Source organism: Neofelis nebulosa, chromosome 17 (assembly GCF_028018385.1).
Source record: "Neofelis nebulosa isolate mNeoNeb1 chromosome 17, mNeoNeb1.pri, whole genome shotgun sequence".
In the NCBI taxonomy this organism is placed as follows: domain Eukaryota; kingdom Metazoa; phylum Chordata; class Mammalia; order Carnivora; family Felidae; genus Neofelis; species Neofelis nebulosa.
This window is the reverse complement of record NC_080798.1, coordinates 17,789,459-17,803,565: the sequence shown is the minus strand read 5'-3', so window position 1 is coordinate 17,803,565 and position 14,107 is coordinate 17,789,459. Positions and strand designations below refer to the sequence as shown.

At 38.3% G+C, this 14,107-nt stretch overlaps 1 protein-coding gene across 3 annotated transcripts in view; it reads right to left on the bottom strand.

The window, feature by feature from the left end:
• Window positions 1-583: 583 nt before the first annotated feature.
• ZNF565 (zinc finger protein 565) overlaps window positions 584-14,107 on the bottom strand; it is a 33,800-nt gene continuing 20,276 nt past the window's right edge. For all 3 annotated transcript variants that reach the window (XM_058709463.1, XM_058709465.1, XM_058709464.1), the window contains 3 exons: window positions 13,861-13,987; window positions 13,071-13,166; window positions 584-4,303 (listed from right to left, as the gene is read on the bottom strand). In XM_058709463.1, coding sequence (XP_058565446.1) covers window positions 3,033-4,303; window positions 13,071-13,166; window positions 13,861-13,987 — 1,494 coding nt within the window. In that variant the 3' untranslated portion in view covers window positions 584-3,032. The remainder of the gene's footprint in view (window positions 4,304-13,070; window positions 13,167-13,860; window positions 13,988-14,107) is intronic.

Below are 14,107 nucleotides of genomic sequence, written 5' to 3'. Positions count from 1 at the left end.
AGAGACAGAACGTGAGCAGGGGAGGGGTAAAGAGAAAAGGAGATGCAGAATCTGAAGCAGGCTCCAGCCTCTGAGCAAGCTGTCAGCACAGAACCTGACGTGGGGCTCAAACCCACGAACTGTGAGATCATGACCTGAGCCGAAGTTGAACACTTGACTGACTGAGCCACCCAGGTGCCCCTCAATTAACTTTAAAAAAAAAATTGACATTTATGAAACAATTAGAAATGGGAACACTGACCATCATCGTATGTGTAATGACAGTATTGCCATTTTTTTTAAGGAGTGAAAATCGTCTCTCGAGTTGTGATATACTGTAGATACATACTGAAATATTTATAGATTAAATGATGTTGCCGGGATTTACTTCAAAACTAACATGAGGGTGGAGGAGTGGGTGGAGATACAGACACAACAAGATGGGCCATGGGCTAATAATTACTGAAGCTGGTGATGGGGGCACTGGAGGTACATTATAAGATTTTGTGTAAACAGAGAGTTTTAAAAATGTATATACATTTTGATCGAGCACTTCCACTTTCAGGAATGTATCTTAAAGAGATATCACACATATAGAAAATAATTTATGTGCAAGGATATTTATTATACAATTGTTTGAAAGCAAAAATAATGGAAAAAACTAAATTGACAGGATAAATTATGAAACACATATACTATGCAGCTGTTAAGGAAGAATAAGGCAGCTATATATGTATCAATATGATCCAATTTCAAGGTGTATGGATAAGCAAAAATAACAAGTATAGAAATTTGCTACCATTTATGTAAAAATCTTTTTTATAAAGAGTGTTATGTGTATGTCTACACTTAGGCAAACATAAAAATCAGGCAGTACACACAAGAACTTGACAGCAGTGATAGGTACATAGAGTAACAGCAGAGATGGAGTAGAGATTATATACCAAATTGTAACTTTAAGATATTTATCCTATGAGTGTGCTGTTACTATTCAAAGCGACACTTTTTAACGTCATAGCTTTGAACTCCTCCAAATGTACACTGTAATCGTTAAACCACTTAAAGTAAAATGACATACAGAACACTACTTCCTAATCCTGTGTAGGCAGTGACACACGCAGAAAATACAGGTGCTTTAGTCAACAGTCTGGATGACTGAGAAGATGGATGGCATCGGGACACAACAGGCCCTGTGCCCCAGCCACTGCCTGGACTGAGGGGATGTTTCCTTAAGATTCCCCAGATTCATTCACAGGCTCTGATCCATTTACCACTAGGGTTGGATCAGGGCTCTCTCCCCTACCATTGTCATCTCCTGGAGTTATATCAAAATTCTGAAAACATAATTAATCCACGACAGGTGAAATTCTAGACATTCTATTTAAAATTAGCTTCTAACTTTAGCCCCATGTCAGGCTCTGTGCTGACAGCTCAGATCCTGGAGCCTGCTTCAGATTCTCTCTCTCTCTCTCTCTCTCTGTCCCTTCTCCACTCGCACTCTTTCTCAAAAATAAACATTAATTTTTTTAAATTAGCTTCTAACTTTGAAGAGATTGGATTCAATTAGCAGCAATTTTATTTATATTTATTTTCACAAATGATGATCATCTACAATTTGTTTCTTGGGAGCTATCCTTTTTTTTTTTTTTTATCATAGTTTTATTTAGCCTTGGAAATGAACTGGCAAGCTTCTCTCAGGGATTATCTATCTGTTCCTTGAAGTTTTAGTAGGCTAAACTGTTTTTAAAGGGAAGAGCTTTGATGTCTTTTTATGTCCTTCTACAATCATTCAGGTATTCCATGTCTTCTTAAACCAGTTTTGATACTTTTGTAAAAATCCATTCTCTTTAAATTTCCAAATACATTAAAGCCAGGCATAGTAGCTATTTAAAAGAAATACCCACCCCTTCCTTACTCATAAGGCTAAATGTTTTTCTTCTAGTTCAGAGTTGTCAGTCTTCCATCTTATAATATTGTTAAATAAACAACCTTCAGATTCAGCCTACTGTTGTTTTTTACTTCTTATTTTTAATTATCATTCTTACTATTGATACGGGTTTATGTGGTAATTTCCCTCTAATTTTTAGAGTTGACCATTCATCCATTCAATAGGCTTAGTATGTGACTGGCAATGAGTAAGTGCTGGAGATCTACATTTGGAGAACAAAGCCCTTACCTTCAATCCTGGGGTGACAGGAACATAGCTTTGGCTGTACGGAACTGGTTTTGATGTATAGAATTTTTTGACTGCTCTTGAGTTATACTTGGAAGTGGCTTTAGATTTCTAAGTGGGTCGATTTCTTTTGGCTACTCTTCTGTTAATTTCTAATCTTGTGACTTCCTAGCTTTCAATATCATGAAGACCTTCTTATGCTAATTATACTTTACTACTGTTTTCCAGAATGAATTATTGTTAGCAAGTGGTTATGAAGGCTTTTTGTTATTTGGCACATTCATAAGGCCCTTCTCTTACATGAACTCCTTAACAGTAATACTGTTATAAATTAACAACAATAACTAATATTTATTGAACTATATATAGGGTTTATAAAAAATATCTGATAGTCCTCAGGAGAACTCTATCAGGTAAGTATAATGATTACTGCTTAAAAATAAGTAAACTGAGAAACAGGAAGATTGCATAATTTGTTCAATGCTATACAGTCGGTAACTGGTGGAACTGAGATAATACTAAATAATATGTATATCATGGTAAAAGGCACATTCAGAAAATACCTTAATAGGGTCATTTTCTCTTAGGAATTCTCAGAAGTTTAACACATTTTGTGTGGCAACAGAAAGGTTTTCTATAGTCACATTAATATTTTTTTCAGCATAAGTTTTCTGATGCTTAGTAAGCAGTGAGTGTGAGGCAAAAAGAATTCCTGCATTTATTGAATTTTCTTCTGGTAGGAATAATCCCATGTTCCGTAATGGAAATGACAAGTGAGGGTTTTCTGACATTAATCACATTACATTACACATTACCTAATATTGAGTCAGGTGTGAAATCCATGTAAAGGCTTTCCTATACCCTTAACATTCAAGGCTTTCTAACCAGTATGGATCCTGTAGTGTTCGATGAGCTGCGAGCCAAGAATAAAGGCCTGCCCACATTCTCTACATTCATAAGGTTTGATACCAGGATGAATTCTCTGATGTTCAGTAAGTTGTGAACTACGAATAAAGGCCATTCCACATTCCCTACACTGATAGGGTTTCTCACAAGTATGAATTCGTTGATGATGAGTCAGTTGTGAAACACGGATAAAGGCTTTCCCACATTCCTTACATTCATAGGGTTTGTCACCTGTATGAATTCTTTGATGTTGAATAAGGTATGAACTACGACTAAAGGCCTTCCCACAGTCCTTACATTCATAGGGTCTGTCACCAGTATGAACCCTCTGATGTCGTGTAAGCTGTGCATGTTGTCTAAAAGCCTTCCCACATTCCTTACATTCGTAGGGTTTCTCCCCAGAATGAATTCTTTGATGTCGAGTAACTTCTGAGCTATGAATAAAGCCCTTCCCACATTCCTTACACTCATAGGGTTTCTCACCAGTATGAATCCTCTGGTGGACAGTAAGCTGTGAATGCTGTCTGAAGGCTTTCCCACATTCTTTACACTGATAGGGTCTTGCACCCGTATGAATTCTCCGATGAACAGTAAGTTGTGAGCCACGAATAAAAGCCTTCCCACAGTCTTTACACACATAGGGTTTCTCACCTGTGTGAGTTCTTTGATGCAGAATAAGTTGTGAATGCTGTCTAAAGGTCTTTCCACATTCTTTACATTCATAGGGTTTGACACCAGTATGAAGTCTTTGATGTAGAATAAGTTCTGAAGTACGACCAAAGGCCTTCCCACATTCCTTACAATCATAAGGTTTCTCACCTGTATGAATTCTCTGATGTTGAACAAGGTGTGAGGCACGACTAAAGGCCTTCCCACATTCCTTACAGTCAAATGGTTTTTCACCAGTATGAGTTTTCTGATGCTGAATAAGGTGTGAGCCACGGCTAAATGCTTTCCCACACTCATTACATTCGATCAGTTTCTCACCAATCTCATTGTTCTGATGTAAAGGGAGGGATGTATGATGCTCAAAAGTGGGCATGTTTTCATATGTGATTTTTACTTGCTTGAAACAGCATTCCTGAGTTACTCGTTGTCTTTCAAATTGGCCTTTGCATTCCCAGTCATCTCCAAAACTGGAGCCCTCAAAATCACAGCATTTAAGGCTTTCCATGATCTCCCAATTGAATGACTCTACTTCAAAAATATCTTTTTGTGGAAATTTCTCACACCTGGACTCCAGCTCTGAAAAAGAAAAAAAGAAAGAAAGAAAAGAAAAGAAAAGAAAAAAAAGAAAAGAAAATACAAGCAAGCTTCATTAAGAGAAACAAAAAATTTTATAGCTGACTAGAGAGACAAAATGAAAATAACCTTAAAAAGTGAATGGCTTATGTAAGTCTCAAATATTGCTGTGCAATTTCCAAAGAGTACATGAAAGCACAAATATGATGAGGTGCCAGAAGGGAGCAAAAGAAATTAAGCTGGGTGTTCTTAATTTTTATATAGGTCTCTCTTCCACATCTTGCACCTGCCTTCATAATACTTTTATCAGTTGTAATTAGATTTTCATTTACTTATTCATCTGTTGATCTTTTTGTTTTGTTCCTCCTAAATATCCCCAAAGGTAAAAATACAGCCTTTCTCACTAGCTTTTGTAACCAAACCCTAGTATATAATAAACTTTTAATAATGGGTTATTTGATGAACAAATACTGCATTCTAGAGACAGATAAGTAGAACACAATAGAAAGCCAGAAAGAGACTGGAGTTTATATGGAAATTGAATTTATTATAAAGGTGGTATTTCAAAGGGGAAAAGGATAATTTTTGTAATAAATAAAGTTGGACAACAGGATACTCATTTGGAAAAAGATAAAAGTGTATCCATCACCAAAAACCATAAAATACCTAAGAATAAACCTAACCAAAGAGGTGAAAAATCTATACACTGAAAACTATAGAAAGCTTATGAAAGAAATTGAAGAAGACACACACAAAAAAAGGAAAAACATTCCATGCTCATGGGTGGGAAGAACAAATATTGTTAAAATGCCAATACAAAGCAAACTACATATCCAATGCAATCCCTATCAAAATAACACCAGCATTCTTCACAGAGCTAGAACAGACATCCTAAAATTTGCATGGAATCAGAAAATACCCCGAATAGTCAAAGCGATCCTGAAAAAGAAAACCAAATCTGGAGGCATCACAATCCCGGACTTCAAGCTGTATTACAAAGCTTGACAAGTACCATCAAGTACCATCAAGACAGTATGGAACTGGCACAAGAACAGACACATAGACCAATGAAGTACATAGATCTCTACAGAACAGAGAACCCAGAAATGGACCCACAAACATTTGGCCAACTAATCTTTGACAAAGCAGGGAAGAATATCCAATGGAAAAGAGACACTCTCTTCAGCAAATGGTGTTGGGAAAACTGGAGAGCAACATGCAGAAGAATGAACAAGGGCCACTTTCTTACACCATACACAAAAATAAACTCAAAATGGAGGAAAGACCTAAACATAAGACAGGAAGCCATCAAAATCCTAGAGGAGAAAACAGGCAACAACCTGTTTGACCTCAGCCACAGCAACTTCTTTTTTTTTTTTTTTTTTTAATTTTTTTTTTTCCAACGTTTTTTTTTTTTATTTATTTTTGGGACAGAGAGAGACAGAGCATGAACGGGGGAGGGGCAGAGAGAGAGGGAGACACAGAATCGGAAACAGGCTCCAGGCTCCGAGCCATCAGCCCAGAGCCTGACGCGGGGCTCGAACTCACGGACCGCGAGATCGTGACCTGGCTGAAGTCGGACGCTTAACCGACTGCGCCACCCAGGCGCCCCAACACAGCAACTTCTTATGTGACATGTCTACAGAGACAAGGGAAATGAAAGCAAAAATGAACTGTTGGGGCCTCATCAAGACAAAAAGCTTCTGCACAGTGAAGGAAACAATCAGCAAAACTAAAAGGCAAACAATGGAATGGGAGAAGATATTTGCAAATGACATATCAAATAAAGGGTTATTATCCAAAATCTATAAAGAATTTATCAAACTCAACACCCAAAAAACAAATAATCCAGTAAAGAAATAGGCAAAAGACATGAATAGACACTTTTCCAAAGAAGACATCCAGAGGGCTAATAGACACATTAAAAGATGCTCAACATCACTCATCATCAGGGAAATAAAAATCAAAACCACAATTAGATATCACCTCACACCTGTCAGAATGGCCAAAATTAACAACTCAGGCAACAACAGATGTTGGTGAGGATACAGAGAAAAAGGAACCCTTTTGCACTGCTGGTGGGGATGCAAACTGGTGCAGCTACTTTGGAAAACAGTATGGAGGTTCCTCAAAAAATTAAAAATAGAACTACCCTATGACCCAGCAATTACACTACTAGGTGCTTATCCAAAGGATACAGGAGTGCTGTTCCAAAGGGGCACATGCACCATCGACAATAGCCAAAGTATGGAAAGAACCCAAATGTCCACTGACTGATGAATGGATAAAGAAGATGTGGTGTGTATACACAATGGAATATTACTCGGCAATCAAAAAAAAAAAAAAAAAAGAAAAGAAATCTTGCCATTTGCAACAATGTGGATGGAGCTAGAGTGTATTTTAAAAAAACTTTTTTTTTTTAACATTTATTTATTATTGAGAAACAGAGAGAGACAGAGCATGAGTATGGGAGGGGCAGAGAGAAGGGGAGACAGAATCTGAAGCAGGCTCCAAGCTCTGAGCTGTCAGCACAGAGCCTGACGCGGAGCTTGAACTTGCGAACTGCGAGATCATGACCTGAGCTGAAGTCAGATACTTAACTGACTGAGCCACCCAGGTGCCCTAGAGTATATTATGTTAAGCAAAATAAGTCAGTTAGAGAAAGACAAATATCATATGATTTCACTCATATGTGGAATTTAAGATATAAAACAGATGAACATAAAGGAAGGGAAGCAAAAATAATATAAAAACAGGAGAGAGACAAACCATAAGAGACAAATGCAGAGAACAAACTGAGGGTTGCTAGAGGGGTTTTGGGTGGGGGGATGGGCTAAATGGGCTAAGGAGGATGAGAACTGGGTGTTATATGTAAGTGATGAATCACTAAATTCTATTCCTGAAATAATTATTACACTATAAGTTAACTTGGATGTAAATTTAAAAAAATAAAAATAAATAAATTGGATACAAATTTGTCATTAAAAAAAAAAATGTATCCATATGTTATGCCACCATATACCAGAACAAACTTCCAAGTAGAGTTTTAATGTTAAAAGAAAATGGAAACCATACAAATACTAGGAGGAAACAAAGTAGATACTTTATAACCTAGGTATGGGGAAACCTAACAATGAAACGACTCAAAATTCAAAAGGAACCAAAGCAAAGACTAGTAAATTCCATATGTAAAGGTGAAAAACAAAAGAAAAAAACTTGCACATGAACAAAAAACACCAAAAGTAAAATCAAAAAACAAGTGACAGGAAAATACTTAAAACTTAAAAAAAATTTTTTTTAAATGTTTATTTATTTTTGAGAGATAGAGTGAAGTAGAGGAGGGGCAGAGAGAGAGGGAGACTGAAGCAGGCTCTAGGCTCTGAGCTGTCAGCACAGAGCCCAACATGGGGCTCGAACCCATGAACCATGAGATCATGACCTGAGCCAAAGTCGGACGCTCAACCAACTGAGCTATCCAGGTACCCCCTTAAACTTATATGGCAGGTAATGGGATAATCTTTATGATTTATGAAAAGTTCTTTAAAAATTGAGAAAATATTCCCAAAAAAGTTAATCATACAATTATCATCTGATCCAACAATCCCACTCTTAGGTATATACCCAAAAGAAGTGAAAACAGGCACTTAAATACTTGTATATCCATGGTCACAGGAACATTATTCACAATAGCCAAAAGGTGGAAAGAACCCAAGCATCCATCAACAGACAAATGGATAAACAGAATGTGGTATATACACACAATGGAAAACACTCAGCTTTTCTAAAAATTCTGGTAAGTGTTACAACACGGATGAACCTTGAAAACATTATGCTACATGAAATACATGAGATAACCTAGAATAGTCACATTTATAAAGACAGGAAGTAGAACAGAGGTAACTAGGGGCTGGGAGAAAGGGAAAATAGACAGTCATTGTTTCATGGATTGAGTTTTTATTTGGGATAATGAGTAAGTTCTGGGGTAGTGGTGATGGGTGCCCAACACTGGGAATGTAATTAATGCTACTGGATTGTATACTTAAAAATGGCTAGGGAAGCCTGGGTGGCTCAGTTGGTTAAGCATCTGACTCTTTGATTTCGTCTCAGGTCATGATCTCATGGTTTGTGGGTTCAAGCCTCATGCTGGGCTCTGCGCTGTCAGCATGGAGCCTGCTTGGGATTCTCTCTCCCTCTCTCTCTGCCCCTCCCCTGCTTGCGCATGTGCATGCTCTGTCTCTCTCTCAAAATAAATAAATAGGGGTGCCTGGGTGCCCCAGCTGGTTAAACATCTGACTTCGGCTCAGGTCATGATCTCACGGTTCATGGGTTTGAGCCCCGAATCAGGCTCTGTGCTGACAGCTCAGAGCCTGGAGCCTGCTGTGGATTCTTGGTCTCCCTCTCTCTCTGCTCCCACCAGGTTCTCCCTCTCCCTCCCTCCCTCCCTCCCTCTCTCTCTCTCTCTCAAAAATAAAAAAATAAAACATTAAAAAAAATAATAAATTTATGAAATATAAGAACAACAATAGTATGAAACTAGAATTCCAGATCATTAAAACAAAATCAGAATGGGGTGAGGGTGAGGATGAATCTAGGCAAGGGCCAACAAACTTTTTCTGGAAAGGACCAGATAGTAAATGTTTTAGGCCTTGTGGACCACATAAGGTGTCTGTAGCATATGCATGCATGGTGTGTGTGTGTCCCTCTGTCTATCTATCTTTAAGCCCTATCTATCTATCTATCTATCTATCTCTCTATCTAACTATCTATCTACCTACCTACCTACCTTTAAGCCCTTTCAAAATGTAGAAACTATTCTTAGTTTGTAGGTGGTACAAGAAGTGGCCACGGGTTGGATCTGACCCACTGATTGTAGTCTGCCAAACCCTGGTAAGGCACAGGGAAGTAAAATATGGTAAAAGTCTTACTTTGCTCAGAAAAGACATTCAAAGATGCTATTCCATACCATTCTCCAATAAAAGAAACCAGGGCTTCTTTGAGGAATGGCTGGGGCAGGAAAAATACAAGATAAACCTGAAACATGCTGTGGTAAAATAAGGAAGTCCTCAAAACAGAATGAGGACATGTCAAGAGAACCCAGGAACAACCTGAAGGTGTTCCCAATGGCCAAAGCTTGCATAATTTGAACAACAAGATAAATAATGTATTTATTTATTTAATAATAAATAAATATTTATTTATTTAATAATAAATACATTATTTATTTTGTTCAATTGTACTGGGCTACAACCCATAGAATAAATACCCATGAGCCCATATTAATAAAAATAAATCACTGAATAAATAAATGAATGGGAGAGGGAGAAGGGACAGCTTTTTCTTACAGGAGAATTCCAATTAATAAATTTAGAAGGAATAAGGTACAAAGAAAATCAACACGAGGCAACACTATTGTAATGACTGCTACAGAGAAGATCCACCAATGGATGCTAAAATCAGTAGGCAAAATGTATATTCTCAAAGTATCTCCCCCCAAGATAATTACCAATTACAGATGGAAAAATAGTAACTTTATAGGGACAAACACGAGAGACACTACCTTAACCAAGTGATCAAGTTTAACACTACCAGTATTAAATCATGTTAATACCAAGTACTCTCCACAATAGTACTCATCAAAAGTATCAAGGTCACGAAAGACTGAAGAACTATCACAGATTAGAAGATGCTAAGGAGACACAATAACTAAATGTAACAGGGGATCTGGGACTGGATCCTAGGACAGAAAGAGAACATTAGGGGAAAATCTGACAAAATTCTAATAACATCTATATTGGTTAATACTACTGTACCAATGGTAATTTCCTAGTTTTGATAACTGTACTATGGTTATGTAAAATGTTAACATTCGTGGAAGCTGGGGGAAAGGCATATGGGAATTCTAACAATTTTGCTAGTTTTCTATAAGCCTAAAAATTATTCAAAATAAAAAAGTTAAACACTTTACTAAAAAGAAAAAAATTCTATTTCAGTCTTGAGGTAAAGAAACACAGTTTTAAGTACATTTTAAATTTATTATTATTTATTTATTTATTTATTTAGTGAGCGCTCATACATGCAAGTGGGGCAGGGGCAGAGAGAGAGGGAGAGAAAGAACCCCAAGCAGGCTCTACACACAGCAAGGAGCCCTAAGCAGGGCTCAATCTCACTACTGGGATGTCACGGCCTGAGACAGTATCAAGAGTCAGATGCTTAACCTACGGAACCACCAAGGTACCCCAATTTTTAAAAGTCCTATTAAAGACTATTCTTTCAAAGCAATACGAAGTACAACTTTAAAATCATTTGAGGGTAGAAAGAGGGATAATCAAAGGTGAGCAGAATGGAAATAGCCAGAAATAGAAGTGAAGAACAGAACATATGAAATAAAATGACAGGAATAAGAATAGACACATTAGTCATTACAATAATGAGAATAGATTGAATCCCCTTATTAAAGTGCAAGAATCTTGGATTGATTCAAAGAAGAAACTCTAACAGAATCTTGAGTACATGGACACACTTCAAGTGGCTGTGACTTTTTAAAAAAAGGATACGCAAAGATATGTCATAATTTTTAGACCAAAAAAAGAGGGCATTTGATGGAATATCAGAAAAAATATAATTCAAGTTTTACAAAAATGTAAAATACAATAACATTACATATAATACAAGAAACAGTTCTTAGAACTTCATCGCACCAGTACAGAGAAAGTTAAAAGGACATGCAGATTTGAGCGCCTAAGTGGCTCAGTTGGTTAAGTGTCTGACTTCGGCTCAGGTCATTATCTCACAGTTTGTGGGTTCAAGCCCTGCATTAGGCTCTCTGCTGTCAGCACAGAGCCCTCTTTGAATCCTCTTCACCCTCCCTTTGTGCCCTTCCCCAGCATAAATAAACATTAAAAAAAAAAAAAAAAAAAGGACATGCAGATTCTAAATCATATAATCAAAACGATGAGAGATAAACAGAGAGGCATTTCCTTTCCAAGTAACACTAGTTTTAAATATATGTAGGGGTGCCTGGGTGGCTCAGTTGGTGAAGCGTCTGACTTCGGCTCAGTTCACGACCTTGCAGCTTGTGAGTTCGAGTCCTGCGTCGGGCTCTGTGCTGACACCTCAGAGCCTGGAGCCTGCTTCCAATTCTGGGTGTCCCTCTCTCACTACCCCTCCCCCACTCTCTTACTCTCTTTCAAAAATAAATAAACATTAAAAATTAAAAAAATAAATAAATATATGTAGAGAACATTTTCCAAAATTGGAACAACTTGACCTAGTGATGACATTGGAAGAGAAAAGTCAGTGGTAGGATTTCTTCTTTGGAAAATTCCTGCTAACACATTAATTCCATTCTCATTTAAAATATCCTACTGGCTGGTTCAGTCAGTATAGCATGGGAATCTTGATCTCAGGGTTGTGATTCCAGCCCTATGTTGAGGGTAGAGATTACTTAAAAATTAAATCTTTAAAATGAAACAAACAAATACATAAAATATCCTATGAGAAAGAAGGTAAAGACCTTTTTTGTTTTGTTTTGTTTTGAGGGAGAGTATGAACACAAGTGAGGAGGGGCAGAGAGACAGGGAGAGAGAAAAAAATCTGTGCTGTCACAACAAAGCCTGATGTGGGGCTCGATCCCACAAACTGTGAGATCATGACCAGAGTTGAGATCAAGAGTCAGACACTTAACCCACTGAACCACCCAGTCTCCCCAAAGACATTTTCATATGGTCAAAAACAGAATTTATTGAACAGACCTACATAAAAGGAAATTTTTAGGTGTTCTTTAGATAGAGAAAAAAATAATCCCAATGAAAATAAATAAATAACAACAACAGAGGAGTTGGGGGGGGGGGGTTAACTGATAAGTATTCAAAGATACCAGTATTGCCCAGCAAGTGTCAATTAATAATACTTGATAACTTTTATTTAATGGTCACTACTGCCTGGCATTGTTCTGGGCATTTCACATTATTAACTCCTATAACAACCATAATAATTACACGAAGGGGGCTCTATTTTTATCTCATTTGCAAAGGAGAAAACTGAAGCACAGAGATTTTAAGCAATTTACCTAAACTCACAGATCCAGTAATTGGCAGAGCTAAGATTTAAACTCAATCTGATTCCCAAGTCGGTCCCTTAGCCATTACATGACCTTATCTCTCAAACATTTAGAGAATGAATTGCTGAATTGGGTAAAATGAGCTGTTTTAAGAAAATAAGTATTTTTAAAAATTTTTTAATGTTTCTTTTTGAAAGAAAGAGAATGAGAGTGGGGGAGGGGCAGAGAGAGAGGGAGACACAGAATCTGAAGCAGGTTCCAGGCTCTGAGCTGTCAGCACAGATCCCAACCCTGAGCTCGAAACCACAAACCGGGAGATCATGACCTGAGCTGAAGTTGGACGCTTAGCCGACTGAGCCACCCAGGCGCCCCGAAAGTATTTTTTAAGGGAGGAAGATGCTTGCAGGAAAAAGAATCCAAAGTACAGGTAAAAGTGGAGCAAAAGGGGAAAAAGGGAGCATGTTCTTTTTGAAGTGGGAGGAAAATATGCAAGAAGAAAGGATAATGGGGGTAAGGGCAAGGTTCCCTTGGGAGCTGAGGCTGACACAATCTCTGCTCTTTGTGTCTTCATGTCTCAGGCTGTTCTACAGTTTTCAGTACACCTTGGAGGGGAGCCTCTCAGTAATGACTTAAGTTACTGCTGTCAGTTGACTCACCTACTGGCTATTATCATTCCCAATGACCTCCCCCACTAGATCACCCCTCACTCACCTGGACACCATGGTCCTGTCTTATCATTTGCAGTCATCCAGGGTTCTCTCCCTTGCTCCAGTAAGGAAATGAGGTCAGGCTTAGAAATGGAAAGTCCTGTTAATAGGAAAAGAAATGGAGCATAATTGTCCTGTTCCAAAATTCAAACACAGTCCCTTGGTCACCAAGGAAAGAGACAATTATGAAGGAAGGAATGAAGGAAGGTGTAAAGTTTGTCCAAAGGACAGGAAGACAGAGGTGCTAATGGAACTACCCGTTTGCACATCCATAAACCACAAAGAATTCCCTTGGAAACAGAGAGCAGAAATTTAGCCAGAAACCTATAGGTCTCCCTAGAAATTCACTGTGAAGAAACCAGAAATTCCAGAAGGCTAGTCCTGAGTTATTTAGAGTAGATAGCTATGGTGGTCATTCTCCATTTGCCCTCTCCTCCCCACTCAATCCATTCCTTGCTCTGTGCCCCACACAGCTTACCTGGAGGGACTGTACTATCCTGGCTCTGTGGTTTCTCCTTGGGTTTGGCATATGGAAGCATCAGCAGAAGGCCAGTGGGTAGGATGAGAGAGCTCAGGGTATTTATCCTTCTCCCTCTCTCCTCTGACCCAGGAGTTTTGGAGGCAGCTACAGTTGCTGCCAGCCAGGCCCTTCTCCATGACTCTAGCTCTCACCGTTGTCCAGGGGCAGTTTCCTCCCTTTACCTTTTCCTGCCAGAGGTGATAACAACCTACCACTGTTACAGTCCTTGGAAGCTTCGTTTCCTGTCTGGCCCTAGATTATATAACATCCTTACCTAGTGACACCAAGTTACTGAAGTTCTCCAGAGTCACATCCCTGTACAAGTTTCTCTGGGCAGGTTCCAGGCACTTCCATTCTTCCTGAGAAAACTCTATGGCCACATCCCTGAATGTTACCAACCCCTGAAATAATAAACCCATGCATTACTAGTAAATGAGAGGGCTTTTATTTTTTACATTTATTACAAAATTTTTCAAAAAATGTACCAAAGTATACAGAGTGGTATGACCCCCATGAATCCA